The sequence below is a fragment of the Lithobates pipiens genome, unplaced genomic scaffold (assembly GCF_037356315.1).
Source record: "Lithobates pipiens isolate NorthernLeopardFrog02 unplaced genomic scaffold, aLitPip1_a1.2 Scaffold_1, whole genome shotgun sequence".
Lineage (NCBI taxonomy): Eukaryota > Metazoa > Chordata > Amphibia > Anura > Ranidae > Lithobates > Lithobates pipiens.
Genome location: NW_027507685.1, coordinates 148,215,696 through 148,237,708, shown reverse-complemented (window position 1 = coordinate 148,237,708; position 22,013 = coordinate 148,215,696). Strand labels below are relative to the sequence as shown.

The following is a 22,013-nucleotide window of genomic DNA, read 5'->3' as shown; positions in this document are numbered from 1 at the left end:
AAGTGTAGCTGATGTGTCCTGTCACATCTGCATTTCCTGATTGTATCTGGGTGCAGACTGGAGCTCCACAGATTTTTATTTTAACCAACTTTAACCCTTTCCCTGTCAGAGTCCTTTTTGCATCTGCACACATTTAAAGCGGGAGTCCGTCGGGAGTTCCGCCGTTTTTTTTTTTTTTTAAAAGCCAGCAGCTACAAATACTGCAGCTGCTGACTTTTAAAATAAGGACACTTACCCACCCAGCGCACCCGCGATGTCGGCACCCGAAGCCGATCTCTCGATCGTCTCTCGGGTGCTGCCGCCGCCATCTTGGGTATGGGAATCAGGAAGTGGAGCCTTTTGGCTTCATTTCCCGGTTCCCTACTGCGCATGCGCGAGTCGCGCTACGCAATAAGGATGGACCCGCTGCCTCTGGGATCTGTGCGTTTCCCAGCAGGCAGCGGGGGACTTTCGGAAAGGGGCGTAATCTACGCCCCTTTCCGCAGAGAGCTATCCCAGAAGTGGGTGCAGATACCTGTACTGTACAGGTACCTGCACCCCCCTCCCCCCTGAAAGGTGCCAATTGTGGCGCCGGAGGGGGGGAGGATTCCAATGAGCGGAAGATCCACTTTAGGGTGGACCTCCGCTTTAATAAACCATTTTAGGCCTGAAGATTACATAAAACCGCCAAACATTATGTATTTTATGAGAGCAGAGACCCCAGAGAATAAAATAGTGGTAGTTAAAATATTTTATGTCACACGATATTACTGCAGAGGTCTAGGAAATGCAACATTTTAGTAAAACCTACACTAAAGTGAATTTTGGGGCAAACAAATGCAATAAATTACTACATTTTTGGTAAAATATAAAAGACAAGGGTGCACTGAGTAAATAGTTTTACAACATGTCCAACCTTAAATTTGGGTGTGCCAGTGAAATGATGCCCCTGATACGTGTGTTTACCTTTTTGTGTGTGCGTATATGTGGGGTTGGGGGGGGGGGCCTCCACAATTTCTTTTTTTTGGGGGGGAAAGTAATTTAAAGAGCTAGGGTGTAAATGTTTTATTTTTTTTGCTTAACCTTTTTTTTTTTTTTCTCCTCTCATCACAAGACAGGGCTTGACAAATTTGCCTTGAATCTAGGAGCTAAAAAAGTTTGGAGCCAGTTTTTTTTTTTTTAACCAACAAATCTTATGGGTGGAACATGTAATATGTTCCCGAAGGTGAACTATTTAACCCTTTCACTGCCAGAGACTGTTTTGCAGGGTTTTTTTTTTTTTTTAACACGTTTAATACAGCCTCCAGTGGTGACACATATACATGACATGACAACGCAATACATGGAAGGAGAGATTCCTGAGAAAATCTCCTCTACCTTTCGTTGCAGCAGGGTTTATCAGAGATAAAAAAAACAATCTTTGCCCCTTCACGGTAGGCTTCGAGACCTTCAGGAACCGGGGAAAGCTCAGATTATCCCACAATCCGGGACAGTTGGCAACACAGGGGTTTCTCGTCTGGAAGCCCGGCAGACACCGGGCCGTGCCGGAAAGAAATCTCCTGTGCAAATGCGCGGGAGTGACGATATCGCCGCTCCGGCCACTCACAGCGTCGGAGCCGCGATATCCGGAACACACGCCAAGGGAACATGTCAGCTCCCTCGGCGTGTATCGGGCAAGATGTTGGGGCCTTGTTCTAAGGTATTTCATAATGAGCTAGTATGTGGTGCATACTAGCTCATTATGCCTTTTCGCTTGCAGGTATGAAAAAAATATACATTTCAGCGGGTTTACTACCGCTTTAACGTTCAGAAAAAAAAAAAAGGTGGAGTGGAGGACACATGTTTCCTGTCGACTGTGGAGCTCCACCTACAGCTGTTCAATGTTTGTTACAATAAAGTTCAATATTAATAAGAAAAAAAAGTGGAGTGGAGGGCACGTGCTTCCTGTCAAATGTGGAGCTCCATTCTGCAGCCAGACTCTTCTCAAGGAAGGTGAAGAGTGCGCACTACAGCAGGAAGAAGCCCTCCGATCCCCAGAGTACGCCGAAGAGTGAAACGAGAAGAGAGTTCTGCGCATGCTCGAGTTTCCGTGCAGACAGCCCGAGAGGTGCATGCGCAGATTGGAGCTCCCATGGCCGGAGCTAGGCGCTGTTTGCTGGGGTCATGGCTGTCTGTGGGGGTGTTGTTGGGTCCCCTGTTGTCGGGTGTTTTGACCCTGGAGCCTGTCACCACAGCTATCGCCATAGCCACTGCCTCTGTACTGACCGGGTACCTGTCCTACCCCCGCTTCTACTGCGGCCGTCTGGTGGAGTGCTGTGAGGAGAACGCCTATAACAGTACAGGTATGGGGGAGGGGCTGAGGGGGCTACACAGCCCAGCATGGAGGAGGTGATTGGCTACCAGCTTTCTCTAAATTCTTGTTCTATCCATGAATCTGATCATTCATTAGAGGGTATGGACAGAGAGAGTATATTTTTCTTAGTTTTGGATGGTGTAGTGAGGGGGTGACAACCTCTTCCCCCCTCACTTCCTGTCCTGGAGACACAACAGGAAGTCAGAGCTGATTTTCCACAGTGACAGGAAACACCCTCCCAGTTGCCTTTTGGAACAGGTGTCCCCATTAGACAATTTCCCCATTCTCCTTATTCTGGTGATAACTCTGACATGTTGGATTTCCCCTCAGTGATTGTGGTCACCAGGAAATCACCACAAGGCTGCATTCACCCTCTGTATCTGAAACCACACAAAAATCGCAGTGCAACAGGCGTGCGGGTGCCATGAATTCATAATGGTGCGCCAACCGTGAGGAGGAGACTCGCATTTTGTTGTGTGGAAAAATACCACGTGACGCTTCACACCCCAAAAAGGTGCAGGAGCTTCTTTGGTGTGTAGTGTGGGACCGGAGGGGCAGCCCGGCGTGATTTGTAAAAGTAACTCTTCCTGCATTGCCAAGCGTTTGGCAGCCCAGAATGCAAGGACTGTATGGGCATTCCTGTGCAGTCTCTCCCTCATATTCCGATTTTGATATTATTATTATTATTATTATTATTATTATTATTAATAATTTATATAGTGGTTTGCTCAGAGCTTTGAGGGCAGACAGTACAGTTACAAAACAATTTGGTACAAGAGAAATCGTAAGAGCTTACAAACTAAGACATTACCCTCTTGGCTATCGGGCACTTTCACCCCCTTCCTGCACAGGTCAATTTTCAGCGCTGTCATACTTTGCCAATTGCATGGTCATGGAACACTCACACCTGTACCCATATGAAATTATTATTATTATTTTTTTTTTCACACACATAGTTTTCTTTTGCTGATATTTAATCACTACTGTTTTTTTGTTTTTTTTTGTTTTGTTTTTTTCTAAACAATGAAAAAAGACCCAATATTTTGAAAACAAAAATTTTGTTTCATAGTTTGTTATAAAATTTTGCAAATAGGTAATTTTTCTCTTTAAATTTTGTGTGCTGATGAGGCGGCACTGATAGGCAGCCCTCTTGGGACTGCACCGATAATCGGTGCCGATTTCCCTTTAACGCAAGTCGGTTATCGGCTCTTTTTCTCTCCTCGCGCTATTAGTGTGAGGAAAGGAATGCCAAAAACTTCCTGTGATCAACTGTCATTGGACAGAGCTGATCACAGGGTAAAGGGCCACTTTGGCCCTTTACCCCGATCTGTTCACACAGCGCACCACCCGCACGCTGCAGGGAGTGCTCCTGGCAAAGTAAGCCTATACTGTAGCCGTCATTCTGCTTTAGCTTGGGCAGGAAGGGGTGAAAGTGTCTCTAAAGGTAAAAGGTTTCTTAAAGAGCCCCCTCTGTGTAGCTCCCCCCCCCCCCTTTTATCCGCAGCCCTACCTTATACTTATTTTAAGCTTAACCCCTTGCCACCCAGCTTATAGCCGAATGACGATGGGTCCGGCCTCTCGTCGATCTGGGTGGATGTCATATGACATCCTCCCGGATCAAGCTGCCGTGTGATCTGTCACCGGCTGCATCCACGGGACACAGCCGATGATTGATCACTGTACCGGCCCACTTCCGATTCTATGGACCATCTGTAACCAATCACAACGAGTCACATGAAACAATGGATAACTTCTTTCAAGCCATCCATTGTATGCAGTTTTGTGTTGCTGGCTGTGATTGGTCACAGTGACCACATGGTAGACTGGGCCAATCGCAGCTAATCATGCCAAAACAAACTAGAGCTACACGATTCTGGGCAAAATGAGAATCACAATTTTTTTTTTTGCTTAGAATAAAAAACTGCCCCGCTAGTGGCCGAATACCGCCGCTAAAACGACAGTAAAGAGGCGCTAAAAACAGCGCAGTTTTACCGTTGACGCCGCTCACCTTAGTGTGAAAGGGGCCTTAAAGAGCAAGTAAACCCTGATGAGTTTACTTCCTCTTTCATTCCCTGCAAAGGTAAAGCATAATGGACTACTATGCATCGCATAGTAGTTCATTATGCGTCACTTACCTGACACAGGAGCCAGCGATGTCACCGCTGTCCCCTATACTCCGGCGCATCCATCTTCTCGGTGGGTCTCTCTGCTCCGCCGCTGTCATTCGGCTGGCATGCGCACTGGAGTCACCACGCGTGGCATATCGCCATTGGCGGCGGCACGCTCAGTGCGCCTGCGCACCGCTGTCTACGGCTCATGCGCCGTAGACAGCGGTGCCTGTCTTTCGGCAAATATCTCCTAAACCGTGTAGGTTTAGGAGCTATTTCTTGGACCTACAGGTAAGCCTTAATCTAGGCTTACCTGTAGGTCAAAGTGTGTTGTAAGGGTTTACAACCACTTTAAAGGTAAAATGTTTCCTACCTCTCTCTGCTTATTAACCACTTGCTGACCTCGCTATAGCCGAATAAGGGCTATAGCATGGCTGGCTAGTTCTATGACGGGGTGCCTTGAGATTGCAGTGCTTGAGGACACTGCTGATCACATATTGAGGTAAAGAGCCAATCAGTGTCTCTTTACCACAAGATCATCTGTGTCCAGTCACAGGTGACAACAGAAGCTGTTTATCGGCATTCCTTTCCTCACGCTAAGAGCATGAGAAGCGAGCCGATAACTGGCTTCTCTAAAAGGGACGTGTACACTAAGGCTCAGTTCACACTACCGCGACTTGGGATCCGACTTGTCAGACCTCAAGTCGCTTGACATCAGAAATTCCATTATCGTCAATGAGAGGCATCTTCATGTACACTATTGAAGTCGCTCCGACTTCAGAAAAGGTTCCTGTACTACTTCAAGGTGACTTGTAGGCGACTTGTACCAATAGAATTCAATGGAAGTCGCCTCCAAGTTGGAACTCCATCTATATTGAAGCGACTTTACAGGAAAATATATTGCAGCACCTGCCCGCGAGAATGTGTTTTCAGCTTGATCCAATCGCACTGGTCCCTAGTGACAGGGTACTGTACATCTCGCTCTGGCTGCAATAGGAAAAACGCATTTTCTCTTATATTCACCGACCGACACAGCTCCTCTCTGTAACTAAATGGTTGTATAGCCTGCTATTAGGAGAAACTAGGCAGAATTGTTACACAGTACACAGAACTTTAATCCCTCCCCAGGGGGTCGGGGCCTGTGCTATCAACCCTTCCCACTGCTCCTAGCAGCTTTAGTTTTTATTTTGCCTAGCAAGGAGAATGACCTAGGAAACCCTGCGGGCCTCTAGGTCTATGGTTTTTACTGCAGGGTTGCTGCTTTTTGAGCAAGATGAGAGATCCTGAGATCTTCTATCAACTGCCGGCTGGGTGACAGGCTGGTTAATGAAATCCTTGTAGTCTCCCCAGTCCGGCCATCGAGCGTGAGCAGGTCGCAGCTACGGCTCGGCAGGCCACGACATACCTCATGCTCCAGAGGTGGTTGTGAGCTTCAATGCTCCGGGGTATACATATGACCGGGCTACTGATGTCTGGATCACAGTATACCGGGCCAGTAACCTTCCCTGTAACTGCGCAGGAGTTGGCAACCACGGAATGTCTCCCAGCTCTTCAGGACTGGTAAGTACGGCTCTCCCTGCTTCGGTGGGGGGAGCAGCTGGGCATTCCCTGTGGGGGTCAATTCGGGGGCCACCTCACCTCATTATCTTCTCTCCCAAGTCCCTATCGCCCCTCCTTCCCCCCCCCCCCCCTCTGAGGGGGGTGTCTGCATGCGCTGTGGGAGGTGTGTGTGTGTGTGTCGCTGTTTCTCACCTGTGGGGCTCTGTGCGGTTGCTGTTAAGTCCTGGTCCAGGTCTGGGGGGTCCAAAAAAGGCATTTTTTTTGTGGAGGATGTCTGTGTGTCAGCAGGCAGTTCGTTTTTATTCTTTTGCTTCTTTTCACCTCATGGTGCTGTTCCGGCGGCCATCTTGGATTTGGGAAAGCTATAGATTCCCCTGGGGAGCTTCAGCAGACATTTTCCCTGGGATTCCTATGTATTGCATTGGCAGCCGTTTTGTGAAGGCCAAAATGCTTTCTTCACTGCTGGCATCTGGTGACAGCTTGCAATGTGCTTTCTCTTGTCACTTCCTGTATTCTCTGTGTGTGAGGGACACTGGATGGCTCTGTGTGGAACGCTGAAGCTGTCTGCAGACCGTTGCACCCTTTTAGAGCTGCTGCTGACAGTTTTTTTTTCTCCTCTCTGCATATGGGAACCTCCTAGGGACTACAGGCACTGTTGTTGGCATTCACAGAACGCCCCAGGGTGGTGAGTCTAGTGCTAAGCACCCCCCCACGTGTCGGCAGCAGGAGGGTGGGACCTTCACTGTCCTAAGTCCCCTTGCAGGTGGCAGAGAGGATAGGGTCAGCATGGCTTCAGAAACTGGTGTTTCTTCCCCTGAAATCCAGGCTATAGCAACCGGGCCACCTGCGGTTAGTGCGGTGCGCATGGACACCCTGCTGAATCGGGGTGATCGTACGAGTTCCGGAATCGGAACGCTTCCAGGGGTTCTACTCCAATCTGTTTGTGGTTCCCAAGAAGGAAGGTGTATGCCCAATCTTGGACTTGAAAGCCCTCAATCCCTTTGTAAAAGTGCAGAGGTTCAGTAGTCACTGCACTCCATCAAGGGGACTTCCTGGCGTCCTTAGACATTCAGGATGCCTACTTGCACATACCCATATGCCTTCGGCATCAAAAGTTTCTGCGTTTGGCAGTCGGGGAAGCCCACTACCAGTTTGTGGCTCTTCCCTTTGGCCTGGCATCAGCCCCCCGAGTCTTTACCAAAGTACTTTCTCCAGTATTGGCGTTGCTGAGGCAGCGCGGGATTGCGATCGTGGGTTACGATCTCCTCCTGTGGGCACCTTCTGCCTCCAGAATTAGAGGAGGATGTGGCGATCACCATGCAGACCCTGCAAGAATTTGGGTGGCTGTTGAACCTAAAGAAATCGGTGGTTGTACCAACTCAGTGTCTGGAGTACCTGGGGTTACTATTGGACTCCAGGGAAGCGAGGGTTTTTCTCCCCTCAGACAAATTCCTGACTCTCAGATCTGCGGTCAAACTACTGATGAACCGCAAGTGGTTGTCGCTCCACTTTTGCATGCGAGTACTTGGACTTGTGGTGGCCTCCTTCAAGGCAGTACCCTATGCCCAGTTCCACACCAGAGTCCTGCAGAAGGAGATATTGACAAAATGGGACAAGTCTCCATTGTCCCTGGATCGGCAGATCCAGGTGAGCCAACTAGTCGGGGACTCCCTGATCTGGTGGTTGAGGTCCCCGGTGATTCGGTCCGGAAAATCGTTCTTTCCTCTGAAATGGATAGTGATCTCTACGGACGCCAGTCTGTCTGGCTGGGGTGGAGGGATGGGGATTCAGTCGGCTCAGGGCCTCTGGTCGATGGCAGAATCCAAGTTGCCAATCAATCTGCTCGAATTGAGAGCGATCAGGCTGTGCGTCCACACATGGTCGACGTGTCTTCAAGGCCGTCCGACCAGGATTCAGTCAGACAACGCCACAGCTGTGGCGTACATAAATCGCCAAGGGGGAGCAAGAAGCTCAGCTGCTGCTCGGGAGGTTGCTCACATACTTCGGTGGGCAGAGCGACACGTTCCGGCCCTGTCAGCCATTTACATCCCGGAGTGGAAAATTGGCAGGCGGACTATCTGAGTTGTCAGATGCTGGACCCAGGAGAATGGGCGTTGCATCCGGAGATATATTCAAGCTGCTGTGCCTGAAATGGGGTACACCAGATCAGGGGCGTACCAATATGGGGGCGGGGGGTGCGGTCCGCCCCGGGTGCCACACTTTGGGGGGGTGTCAGTGGCCAAGTGACTTTGATATGGGGGTGATTTCCGCACCCAAGTCGGGGAGACAGATCATCTCAAGGGCATCCCTGCTGTCTCTGGTTGCTCATTTTTACTTTCGTTTTTTTTAGAACACCCCCGTGCCATGACCACAATGGACTGTTCCAGACTGTTCAGTGAGTGACTGTATTCCCTCCTAATAGCTCCGCCTCCACCCACCACTGCTGCTGCCTGTGTGTGTCTGTCTCATCTCTCTCCGCTGGGGTGGCTGCTTCCACACAGTGAATACAGAGTCCTCCCTAGCCGACTGAGAGCCTGAGGTGGTGAGTGGAGGGGGGGATTGATGTAAGAAGAGGCTGCAGCCTGCAGAATTGTGTCTACCCCTGTGCTGGTCTATGGTAGGGGGTCAGTGACTGTGATTGCTATATCCACCACTCCCTCTCCCTGCCATGTGTATTGTGTAGCTGTCTGACCTGATTGGGGGGGGGGGGGGTTGATGTAAGAAGGGGCTGGAGGAGTTTGTCTACCCCTGCCATGTGCTGGTCTGGGGGGGGGGGGGGTCAGGGTGATTGCTGTGTCCCCCTCCCCCTGCCATGTGTATAGTGTACTAGCTGATGGGGGGGGGGGGGGGGGGTTGATGTAAGAAGAGGCTGGAGTATTGTGTCTACCCTGTGCTGATCTGAGGGGGGGGGGGGGAGTCAGGGTGACTGCTGTGTCCATCACCCCCTCCCCCTGGCATGTGTATAGTGTAGCTGACCTGATGGGGGAGGGGGGATTTCAGAATGCAGATATGTCCTATATACAGGGTGCAGATATGTCCTATATACAGGGTGCAAAATGAAGATATGTCCTATATACAGGGTGCAGAATGCAGATATGTCCTATATACAGGGTGCAGAATGCAGATATGTCCTATATACAGGGTACAGATATGTCCTATATACAGGGCGCAGAATGCAGATATGTCCTATATACAGGGTGCAGAATGCAGATATGTCCTATATACAGGGTGCAGATATGTCCTATATACAGGGTGCAGATATGTCCTATATACAGGGTGCAGAATGCAGATATGTCCTATATACAGGGTGCAGAATGCAGATATGTCCTATATACAGGGTGCAGAATGCAGATATGTCCTATATACAGGGTGCAGAATGCAGATATGTCCTATATACAGGGTGCAGAATGCAGATATGTTCTATATACAGGGTGCAGAATGCAGATATGTCCTATATACAGGGTGCAGAATGCAGATATGTTCTATATACAGGGTGCAGAATGCAGATATGTCCTATATACAGGGTGCAGATATGTCCTATATACAGGGTGCAAAATGCAGATATGCCCTATATACAGGGTGCAGATATGCCCTATATACAGGGTGCAAATATGTCCTATATACAGGGTGCAGAATGCAGATATATCCTATACAGGGCGCAGAATGAAGATATGTCCTATATACAGGGTGCAAATATGTCCTATATACAGGGTGCAGATATGTCCTATATACAGGGCGCAGAATGCAGATATGTCCTATATACAGGGCGCAGAATGCAGATATGTCCTATATACAGGGCGCAGAATGCAGATATGTCCTATATACAGGGCGTAGAATGCAGATATGTCCTATATACAGGGTGCAGAATCCAGGCGTGTGCTGTATACAATAAATATTCTTGAGAAAATGGAAAATAAATCGTGGGTGCTTTTTCATTTTAAATGGGGGGGGGGGGGGTGCCAGATGTAGGATCCGCCCCGGGTGCCAAATGCTCTAGGTACGCCCCTGCACCAGATGTAGATCTATTGGCCTCCCATCTCAATCGGAAGGTGCCAAAATTTGTGTCCAGGACAAGAGATCCGTGGGCAGACGCGTCAGACGCGCTAGTGGCTCCGTGGGATCGGTACCAGCTGATCTACGCTTTCACTGAAACTGTTGCCACGTCTGCTTCGCAGAGTGGAAGCCGAGGGGATTCCAGTAATCCTGGTTGCTCCAGATTGGCCTCAGCGGCCCTGATACGCAGACATGGTGCGTCTGGTGGCAGACGCTCCCTGGCGACTGCCACTGAGAGAGGACCTCCTATCTCAAGGTCCAATCTTTCACCCTGCTTTACCATCGCTGGCTTTAACGACATGACTATTAAGCCAGGTGCTGAGGAACCGGGGTCTGTCGGACTCGGTGATTCCAACTATGCTGAGGGCGCGGAAATCATCTTCACGGAAGATATACCATCGTACCTGGAAGGCCTACATCTCCATGTGTGAGGAGAAAAGGTGGCATCCGCGCTCCTTTTCTATATCCAGGATCCTGCTGTTTCTTCAGCATGGAGTAGACCAGAAATTGGCATTGAGCACCATTAAGGGGCAAATTTCAGCCCTGACTGTCCTTTTTCAGCGACCCCTGGCGTCTCACTCATTGAGTACCTTTGTTCAGGGGGTACGACATGTAGTCCCTCCGGTGCGTCCACCGTTGCCCCCATGGGATTTGAACCTGGTGATGTCGGCGCTTCAGAAGCCGCCGTTTGAGAATATCGGGGAGATTCCCCTTTTGACCCTTTCACAGAAGGTGGTCTTTCTAGTGGCCATCACATTGGCCAGGAGGGTTTCGGAATTGGCGGCCTTGTCCTGCAAGTCGCCTTATCTGGTCATCCATTGGGATAAGGTGGTGTTGCGTCCACAACCGTCCTTTCTACCTAGGGTGGGCTCGGCTTTTCATATCAATGAGGACATTGTATTACCATTGTTGTGTCCTAAGCCAAAGCACCCCAAGGAGGTGGCCCTTCATGCTCTCGATTGTGGTTAGGGCTCTGAAGGTGTAATTGTCTGCCACGGCTCCCTTTCGGAAGTAAGACTCACTGTTTGTTTTGAAGGCTGGTCCAAAGAAAGGCATGGCGGTCTCTTCGGCCACCATTTCCAGGTGGATCAGACAGATTGTAGTCCAAGCCTACGCCTTGAAGGGGCAGGTGCCCCTCTTTCCAGTCACGGCCCACTCTACAAGAGCAGTCGGAACGTCTTGGGCCTTCTGACACCAAATGTATGTCGCTCAGGTGTGTAAGGCGGCGACCTGGTCATCTGTCCATACGTTTACCAAGTTCTACAAGGTAGACGTCAATGCATCGGCTGATGCCTGTTTTGCAGGCGGCTGTGTAGTTGCAATTGAGTTTTTTCCTGGTTTTTCGATAAAAACGCAGAATTGTTAGTGCACTGTTGCATCACTTCCGCAAGAAGGTTGCGGTGTTGGGGGTCTCCTGTTGAGAATGCCTGATTATGGCAGTGTGTTTCTCCGTACACTGCTGTTTTTTTTGTGGGTTTAGTTTCACTAGTTCCCCCCTTGCCATGGTGGATGAAGTTTTTATGCTGTTTTTCCCACCCCTCGTTTGGCACTGCTTGGGGATGTCCCATTTCGTTACAGAGAGGAGCTGTGTCGGTCAGTGAATATAAGAGAAAATAGGATTTTTGTACTCGCCGTAAAATCCTTTTCTCTGTAATTCACCGACCGACACAGCACCCACCCCTCCTTTTCTCAGTTGCAGCTCTAGTCAACAAGCAGTATAACAAACGATTAATTTGTCTGTCGACGAATCTATCGATTATTTTTTTCGATTAGTCAATGGCTATCCGATATTTATTTATTTTTATGAATCTAGTGTGTTCTTTTTGTGATTTAGATAATAATCCTTTTGGATAACTTTACAAAAAAATGATACGTACAACTTCTAAATATAATTTTTCAACTTGTATTACTTTTTTTTTTTTTTTTTTTTTTTTTTTTTTTTTTACAAAAAGTACTTCAATGTGGTAAAGTTTTTACAGTATAAAAAAAGTGCCAAAAACAAAATGTAAACACTTTAGCATCAGGCACGAATAATGGCATTTCCATTAATTCAGAGCCTGAAGCATTAAAAAATGCCATATAAAAAATGCTACAAAAGCACTGCTGCACTGTGTACAAAACACATGAAAGACATAATATACAAAAATAAAGTGCCCAAAAATAAAAAGGTAATGCTTTAGGGCAGTGATGGCGAACCTTGGCACCCCAGATGTTTTGGAACTACATTTCCCATGATGCTCAACTACACTGCAGAGTGCATGAGCATCATGGGAAATGTAGTTCCAAAACATCTGGAGTGCCAAGGTTCGCCATCACTGCTTTAGGGCATGAGGCATGAAAATGCCATATAAATTCTGCCTAACACTTTGCAAAAGATGCATTCAGAAGGCATTGTGCAACAATGTGTGGTACTGGTAACCTTACCTTACTACTCAACCACACATAATGCCTTCAGAATGCATCTTTTGCAAAGTGTTAGGCAGAATTTATATGGCATTATGCCTCTTAACCTAGTGTTGTTGAACACCACAACCACAAAAATGCTGGTCAACATACAATAACACTATGTAATTGTAATCATTATTACTTACATAGTGGTATTGTAGAGTTGATTTGAGCAGTATTTTTGTGGTGTGTAATTGTAATGTAAAACATACCTATATTTTAGCATTGCAATGGAGGAAGGTTAGCATATCAACATGCTCTGATGTTAGGCTTGCTCTTCTTCTTTTTTTTTTTTTTTTTTTTTTTTTTTTTTTGTCAATGTTGCCAGCAACTGAGAAAATCCTTTCAGATGGGGTTGATCTTGCAGGCACAAACAAGTAACTCTTTGCCAGCATGGCCAAGATGGGAAACCTCTTTTCATTTTCCTTCCACCATTTCAGCGGATTTTCTTCTTTTAGAAAAGCCTGCTCACTGAAATACATGTGTATCTCATTCCGCACAACTTCACTGTGGGTTTCTTGATCTTGGATGTGACCAGTGTCATCCTCGCCATTACTGTGGTGGTCATCTGAATCTGAAGAACCGAGCAAAGTGTCTAACAGAGACACTTGCCTCTTAGAAAATTTCATGTCTGCACTGGCTGACCGTTGTTCCTCACATCAATGTTGCGTTTTTGCTCTTCCTCATATCTTCTTCACTTCAAGAGTAAGAGCTTGGACCTTGAGGTGAACTTTTAAACTGTCCTCTGCTGGCAGGAATTTTAGTTTGCGGAATCTGGGGTCCAGGGCTGCTGCAATAAGACATATATTTTCTCCACCATCATCTCTGAATTTAGTTTCCCGCTCCCATCTTGATGTCATCTCCTGTGCAGCAACACTTTGGAAAGCTTTGACTGCTGCTGTCTCGCAAATTGTGCTCTGGAGGCCCTTTACCAGAAGAGGTAGAGCGGAAGCAGTCACATAGGACTCTCCACTTAAGAATACAGTAGCACACTCAAATGGCTTCAGGACTTGTTCCACTTCCTCAAGTAAGCACCACTGATTATGTTTTAAATCTAGGAAGCGCTTCCCTCGTGGTGTGACATCAGGATTGGAAAGAGTTGCAGTCACCAGCCACCTCTGTTCAAGCAGGCGGCTGATCATGTGTAAAGTACTGTTCCATCTTACGGATACATCATTTATTAGTGCATGCTCAGGGGTACCCATTTGTTGCTGCTTTGCTTTAACCACTTGCTTACTGGGCACTTAAACCCCCCTCAGTCCCAGACCAATTTTCAGCTTTCAGCGCTGATGCACTTTGAATGACAATTGCGCAGGCATACAACACTGTACCCAAATGACATTTTTATAATTTTTTTTCCCACAAATAGAGCTTTCTTTTGGTGGTATTTAGTTACAGCTCGAAGTTTTATTTTTTGCTAAACAAACAAAAAAAGATGCAAAAAAAAAAATCATGTTTAATAGTTTGTTATAAAATTTTGCAAACGGGTCATTTTTCTCCTTCATTGAAGTGCGCTGATTAGGCTGCACTGATAGGCATAGTTAAGGCGGCACTAATAGGCACAGATAAGGCGGCACCGATGGGCACAGATGGGTGGCACAGATGGGCACTGATAGGTACCACTGATAGATGGGACTGATGGGCACTGATAGGTGGCACTGGTAGATGACACTGATGGGCACGGATAAGTGGCACTGGGGTGCAGCACCTTTGAGGCAGATTGTGGCACTGTGGGCACTGCTGGGTGGCACTGACAGGTGGCACTTTTTAAACATTTGGCACTGCAGGGGGCAGGTGGGCACTGGCAGGTGGGCACTAGCAGGGCTGGCCGTGATCGGGACTGATGTCCCGATCACGGCCGCCGGTGATCGGCTTTTTTTTTTTTTCTCCTCGCGCTGTCAGCGCGAGGAGGAATAATAGCCGATTACCGGCTCTGTTATATCACATGATCAGCTGTCATTGGCTGACAGCTGATCACGTGATAAGGGGTCAGGATCGACCCCTTGCACGGATCGGTGATCAGGCGAGTCTCATGGACTCGCCGATCAGAGCGCGCCCCTCAGGGGGCGCGCAGGCCGCTCGTGCATGGGACTATGTCAATAGACTTAGTCCCGGCAAAGGAGATCCGCGCTGTAGCCGTCATTTGAGCGCGGATCTCAAGTGGTTAAGCTTTGTAGTGGCCAGCTCACTTTTTTTTAAATGTTCCACAAGGCACTTTGCAGCCCTCAGGGTCTTGCTGATCTGGGGATCCCTCAGGGCATGGTTGACAACTGCAATGTATGACCAGCACACCTGAGAGAAGAGATGCCATGCTTTTCTTCCAAAATACGCAGAGCAGCGACAACATTTGCAGCGTTATCATGGACAACTACATTGGCCATGGATATCTCAAACTTTTCAGCTGCTTTTTCCACCCAGTTAGCAATGTTTTCAGCTGTGTGCCGATCTTCAAGTGGCATAGTGGTCAGATTGTACGATGTAAGATTCCAGTCTTCATTGATGAAGTGGCATGTGACACCCAAGTATGCCTCTGGCAATGCTGGTCTATGTGTCTGTGGTGAGAGCTATTTTTCATTTCACATCTTTGAGTGATGCTTTCAATCTTTCAAAATTCTCCTCATATTTCTTCTCCATCAGCTTAGTGAAATGGGACCTGGAGGGAAGTGTGTATCCTGGGTAAAACGTATTGATCATTTCACGAAATCCTTGACCGTCTACAATGGAAAGAGGTCTCATATCTTTTACAATCATGTTGAGTATGCTATTGGTATATGCAACGGCCATTTGGGGTGTGCAAACAGTGACATCTTTTTTATGGAAGAAGAACTCCTGTACACAGCTTTGCCTCTTGCTGAGAAAAAACGAACAAAAAAAGACACACAATAATAAACATTTAGGAACCTGAACCAAGTTTAACCAACATGAATGCTCAATGCTAATAATGTACTTGTACTGCGTATTTAAAAGGGGTACGGGTAGTGTAGTAAATGTCTGTCTGCAATTAAATTAATATTATATTGTTGCTGCTCTGTGTATTGGAAGAAAAGCATGGCATCTCTTCTCTCAGCTCATACATTGCAGGAAGTTGTCAAATTCAATGTCATTGTCAACCATGCCCTGAGGGATCCCCAGATCAGCAAGAGGGCTGCAGTGCAAAAAGTGCCTTGTGAATGTGAAACATTAAAAAAAAAACATGAGATGGCCACTAAAAAAAAGAAATTATCAAAGCAGCACAGCAACAAATATGTACCCCCCTGAGCATGCACTAATAATGATGCATCTTACTAGCAGTAGCAGCATGAGCATATAAAATATATTAATAAATATTGACCACAAATTACTCCCATTGTCTCCCAAAATGAACAAAATACTAGTAAGTAAGTAAGTAGTACTTACAAAGATGGCTCGTCCGTTTGAGGCCGTAGTGCGCCAGGATGTTTTCTTCTGAGGTGCTCGTGCATCGCAGTAGTGCTGCCGTGGTACGCCATTTCGGTTTTGCAGAGGGAACAAAGGACTATTTTATCTGGCCTCTGTTTAAAGAATTCCCATACCTTTTTTGAAAGTCGTGGTCTGGATTTTCGTGCTGCACCGGAACTTTTTTTCCCCATTCCCGGGAGCAGGAGCATCCGCAGCAGCTGCCACCGCCATTACCGCCATTTACCCGCGAGATGACACGTGCGTGACGCGTCAACGCCATTCACGCACGTCGACGCATTTTCTTAGTCGACGTAGTCGATTACGTTGACGCGTCGTGGCAGCTCTATTGTTGACGTACTGAATCTGCTGGGAGCAGCGGGGAGGGTTGTTAGCACAGGGTCCTCCCCCCTGGGGCGGGACTAAAAGTTCTGTGTTTTATGTAACAATTTTCCCTAGGTCTCCTAATGGCAGTCTAAACAACCCATTTAGTTACAGAGAGGAGCTGTGTCGGTCAGTGAATTACAGAGAAGGATTTTACAGTGAGTACAAAAAATCCAATTTTTTTTTCTCAAGTCATCTTCCAGGACGGCACACCTGAGAGATGAGAGGCTCCTCCCTACAGGAAACACAATCAATCGACAGCTGTTTTAAGTCCCCACCCTTCCCCTTGATCCTCAGTTTTTGATTGTGTTTCTCCCTACACAGCTAAACTGTTTGTTTTTTTTCCAAATGACCCGAAGCCTGGGGCTGGTGGTCTCCCCCTGGGAGCCGGACCACAAGCTTGGGAAGCCTCTGGGTCTGGTAGGATATTCTTGTCCTTCCTGGGGGGTTCCCCTATCTTTTCCTCACGGGGGGCAGCAGAAATTGGAAGAGCCCCCCTGAGAGCTGAAGGACCCTGGGTACAGTGGTGTACCCAGAACTTCAGGGGCCATTATCCTGTCTCCCCTCCTTACCTGTACAGGTGGCTGTTCAGACGGGGGTGCTGGCCATCGGTTCTTTCCAGGGGGATCGTGTCCCCGACTCCTGGGTCCCCGGTAGCTTGCGTGGGCTGCCGGAGAGGGCGTGGCAACAAGCACCCGTGTCATTTTCAAACTTCGGGAAAATGGCGGCGGCGTTCTTACCCAGGAGGGAAGGCTGAGAGTCAGTAGGAGCAGGCGCCCACATCCTCCTTTCGCTAGAGCGAGGAGGCACCAGTTTACTACGGTAGATGTCTGCCTTAACCACCTCAGATGGGAATGAGGAACGGAAGGCATTGCCCCCCCCCCCCCCCCCCCATGTGTATAGACTGACTGGTACAGTGCAGGACACAGCCTAACCTGGCACCTCCCTATGGGGACAGCAGTTGGGGGGGCACTTTGGCGGCTATCCTCCTTGCGTGTGGACTATAAGGATGGAAAAGCAAGCCCGCTGGCTGTGGCAAAAAGAGGAAGACAACGGTGAGTACTTTCCTTTTGCCGTGGGAATTTAGCTGCAAAATCCGAAATTCCAGCCAGAGGGTTTCTGGGCATTTGAGATCTCCCCTGGGGTCTGGATTCAAATAGCCCTTAAGCTTCTGCTAAAAACACCAGCCGCAGCTCCCTCTTACATCAGAGACGCTGTATGGTGGACAGGTGGTGCAGAGGAACGAGTGTGCCTAAACCACCTCAGATGGGAAAGAGGTAGGTAGGCCATTTCTCCCCCTTCCCGTGTATATACTGACTGGTGCAGTGCAGAACCTGGGGTCAGGATACAAATGGCCCAGACGCCACTGCTAAAACCACCAGCCACAGCTCCCTCTTACAGCAGAGACACTGGTTATCGCAGCAGTAGGTTGCCAGCCTCTCCCTACATGTCCAGTTGTGGTACATTAGTAGGAATGAATATAGCGTACAGAGGGGACCTGGTAGATACAAAGTTACTTACAGGCCGGGTATACCACTGAACAAGTTATTGGGCAGTTGTTGGTGGATTCAGAAGCTCCCCTGGTCAGCGGGTGCACTAGGTTACTGGCCCTATTAGCCCAGCTGCTAGGAATCTGAAGTTGCTTCATGATGCTTAAAAGCTGACCTAAAATTCAAGGATTGGCAGGGACCAAGCTTCTGTGTGGCAAAGTAGGGGTTCCCTTGTGACAGATCCTCTTTTTGGGGGTTGCTTGATATAGGTAACTTTCATAAGCTCCAACCTCCCACTCCACCTTTACACTGTGATTATATTATAGTGTAGGAGGTAAGAAACTTTTTTTTTTTTTATTGGTTTGGGCTACAATCCACTCAGTGGCAGATCTAAGGGCGATTCACCATAGATCCTTTCCTACATCCTTTTGAGGATTTTCTGTGCAAACCTACGCAAGAGCTACATAATTGCTTGTTTGAAGCCTGCAAATAGCTATTTACCCCCCAGGCTAAATTGGTAACCACCTCTTCTTCTAGAGGTCTTAAATTGGTCTCTAGGGCTGGGCTCATTGAGACTTTAGTTGCTAATCAGCACCACCTGGCTATGAGCTGGCTAGCCTTTGCTCAGTCTATGGAGGTAAGGGTAGGACAACAACTACTACTAATAGTAGGGTGTCCAACCATTTTAGGATTTGTTCCTTCACTGGTGGTGAGGTTTAGTATCTACAGCCCAGGCTATGCCTATGAAATAAATTGCCTGTTGGTTATTTCATAAAGGGATAGACCATGACTCCTCATTGGCTGCACACCAGTAGACCTCAGTAGTGAAGGTTTGTGCTTTCTGGGATGTTTTTGTGGCGCAACAGAAATACACATTGAGATTTGTGAATTCTCTGCTCATAAGGGCTATATTGGTGTACATCAGAAATGTGCTGCACTGAAGCTTGTTTGGTGTCCTTTATACCCTAAAGGTACTGCTTTGTTTGGCTACAGATCAGAAAAATACAACAGTGAAGGTGATCTGTACTTTCTGGTTTTGTGCTGCACAGCAGAAATGCACATCATTGAGTCTGGTGACATCTCTTCTCATAATGGTTATATTGCTGTACATCAGACATCAGACATACACAAGATTGAGGTCTGTCTGTGGGGCTTTGTGTCCTGTATTACTGCCTTGTTGGTTACTTATCAGAAAGGCAGCAGTGAAGTCTGATGGTCCTGATTTGAGTGGCATTGTGCTGATTCAGACAGTGCTATTAATGGCTGCTGAGTTTAAATATGCGATTTGACATGTTAAGTCGCATGACAAATCATTTCAATATGGATGTGCTATCTCTATTCAGAGTGTTTTTTATTGTTGCACATCAGACATATACAGGATTAAGGTCTGTGAGGTTTTGTGTCCTGTATTACTGCCTTATCAGAAAGGCAGCAGTGAAAATTGATGGTTCGAATTTGTTGGGCTACATAGCAGAAATACAAATTGAACCCCTGCCAGGTGTAGTACATATACTGCCTTTGGTAATCTGTGTAGCACCACAAAGTGGTGTTGTGCTGATTTTAGCCATGCGATTTGACATGTTGAGTCGCAAGGCCAAATCGCTTCAATATGGATGTGCTATCTCTATTCAGAATTGTTATATTGTTGCACATCAGACATGTACAAGATTGAAGGTTGTCTGTCCTTTATGTCTTGCATATACTGCCTTATTGGCTGCATATCAGACAGGACACAGCAGTGAAGATTGCTTGTCTCTTTCTGATTTTGTTTTTGCTGCTCAGCTGAGAGACACATTGAGGATGGTGGCATCTCTGCTCAGTATTGGTATATTACTACACATCAGACATACACAAAGATTGAATGTTTGTGTCCTGTATGTCCTATATTTACTGCCTTATTGTTTGTATATCAGGTACAGCAGTGTTTCTCATTGATCTACCTTTCAGTATCTTAGGGATACACAGCAGGGGTTTGTTGGCTGCAATCCTCCAGGGAGTTACAGCATTGGGGACCCCTTACTTGTTTGACCTGAAAATTGCTATTTTTTTTTCCTTGCGACCTGTGTAATCTTGAGGTCTGTGGATCCAGGAATCAGGGACTTCTGGAGTCGCAAAGACACAAATGGTACCCATTGGAAGCCATAGTATATGACTTCTCATGCGTCTTGCAGTCCCAAGTCGCAGGTTTGGTCGCACGGGTGTGGGAACCCTAAACTTATCTGTCCCTTCTGATTGAGGTTTTGCTACACAGCAAGAATACTCAAAATGGCGTTATTGTTTTATTTTGCAGCAGACCAGAAAGATTGCAGCTGTAAAGGCTGTCTGTCTTTTTTCCTCAGTGTCTGCTTTTATGTTGTTGCACAGCAGAAATACTCAAGATTGAAGCTTGTTGGTGCTTTCTGTTTCAGAAAAACACAATGCTGCAGGTTGCTTGTGTCCTTTCTCAGTGTTTGTTCTATCTGAACTACACTACAGAAGTGCATGACAGAAAGGATTGTCTTGTGTGCCATATTTTACCCTGTGGCATAGCAGAAATGCACAACACGGGAGTTGGTGTTCATATTAATCTTATAACTGTATTTGGTGGTTTGTCAGAAATACACAACATAGAAGTTTGGGTCTTTCTGTCTTTATATTTAAAGCCTTGTTTTGCTGTACATCAGTAAAACACAACAGTAAAGGGGGTTCCTGTCCTTTCTGTATTTATATATCAGTTATGACCTAGCTAGCTGCACTAAAGAAATGCGCAGCATTTAGGGTTTGCTTGTGTCTTAATGTTTTTACGTCTTGGCAGCACATCAGAAAACCAGACTGTGAGGACTGTTTGTCTACATTGAGGTTCAGATTTGGGTCTCTTCCCATATTTGATATATGGGTTTAGCTAGTCGCACTCAGGCACACAACATTGTTGTCTATGCTTGTGTCCTTTCTGTCTAAATCTATTGTGCCGTGCCCACAATCCTATGATCATTTTATTTGTGATATTAATAATACATGTATCACCTTTTTGCATTTCAGCCTTCTTTTCCATGGAGGGGCCAGGAGTTCGGGCTGCAGATGCCACATGTCAGAAAACCTTGACCACTTACATTCAGGGATGCCAGAACCATTTCCTAGGGTTAAAGCCCAGTAGGGTTATGGGACACTGGAGGAAGGGGATAATGAATCGCCCTTTTAAGTAAGAACTTGGAGAGTTCTGTTCAGAGGAGTATTAGGGCCTGAGGCTGAAGTATAAAATAGGTTTCGGCTCGGGGCATGGCCCTTAATTTCGCCCTTTTAGCAAAACTAGAGGTAGCAATATGGGTAGTCTACTCCTGCTAGGGACTTTAATCTCCTGAAGTAGGCTCTCAGGCGTAAGTAAAGACATAGATTGGGCATGCCTTAAACCCAGGGATCAAGCTTCTGTTAATCTATTAGCCTTAAGTAGGCTTCCCTTTAGTCTTTGCTGACATAAAGATAAAAAGGAACAAAAAAGTTGTCTGTCAGGGCCCCCCCCCTTTTTTGCAGTTTTATTTCCCTGAACAGGGTAGTGTTAAGACAGGCCCTCTTATTGCTTAATGTAGTGTCCTTGTCTTACACAGGTCTCTTATTTATCTTTTTAGTGGTTCTAAGTAGCACCTACAGGAACAATAGGCCATGGTTGTTAGATGTGTGAGATAGGCAACATTGCTAACCTACAAGTTTAACATGTTTTCTGATTCCATTTTTAAGAGCTCATTTCACCTAGATACTGCATCCGAAGCGGAAAAAAGGCAGGGACATCTGTGGAGCAGACCTGCAGATCAGTCACATGATCCAGCTAAGATCCCTTCATCAAGCATATGAGCATATGGAGTGGAGGTAAAGCTCACTGCAGAACCAAGGTTCGCCAAGAGGGTCTTGCAGTGGCCCCACCCTAAGGTAGGCCTGAGGTACTTGTTTATCCTCTCAGGTGTGCCGTCCTGGAAGATGACCTGAGAAAGGTACCAGTTACCGGTAACTGTCTTTCTGGGAAATCTTCCAGGACGGCAGGCCTACTTCCCGCCCGTTGGAGGAGGGAAAATTGTAGAACACTAGAAGGTGAGTACCTATGAGGAATGATTTCCCTTGTGAACCCGGTTCAGGAGTTACTTCTCTACAAACTGAGGATCAAGGGGAAGGGTGGGGACTTAAAACAGCTGTTGATTGATTGTGTTTCCTGCAGGGAGGGGCCTCTCATCTCTCAGGTGTGCCGTCCTGGAAGATTTC

The 22,013-nt window shown here is 47.1% G+C and overlaps 1 protein-coding gene across 1 annotated transcript in view; it reads left to right on the top strand.

Moving 5' to 3' along the window:
• Window positions 1-1,983: 1,983 nt before the first annotated feature.
• The window catches only part of TOR1B (torsin family 1 member B), a 57,432-nt gene continuing 37,402 nt past the window's right edge, over window positions 1,984-22,013 (top strand). The window contains exon 1 of the mRNA XM_077478409.1: window positions 1,984-2,321. Coding sequence (XP_077334535.1) covers window positions 2,111-2,321 — 211 coding nt within the window. The 5' untranslated portion in view covers window positions 1,984-2,110. The remainder of the gene's footprint in view (window positions 2,322-22,013) is intronic.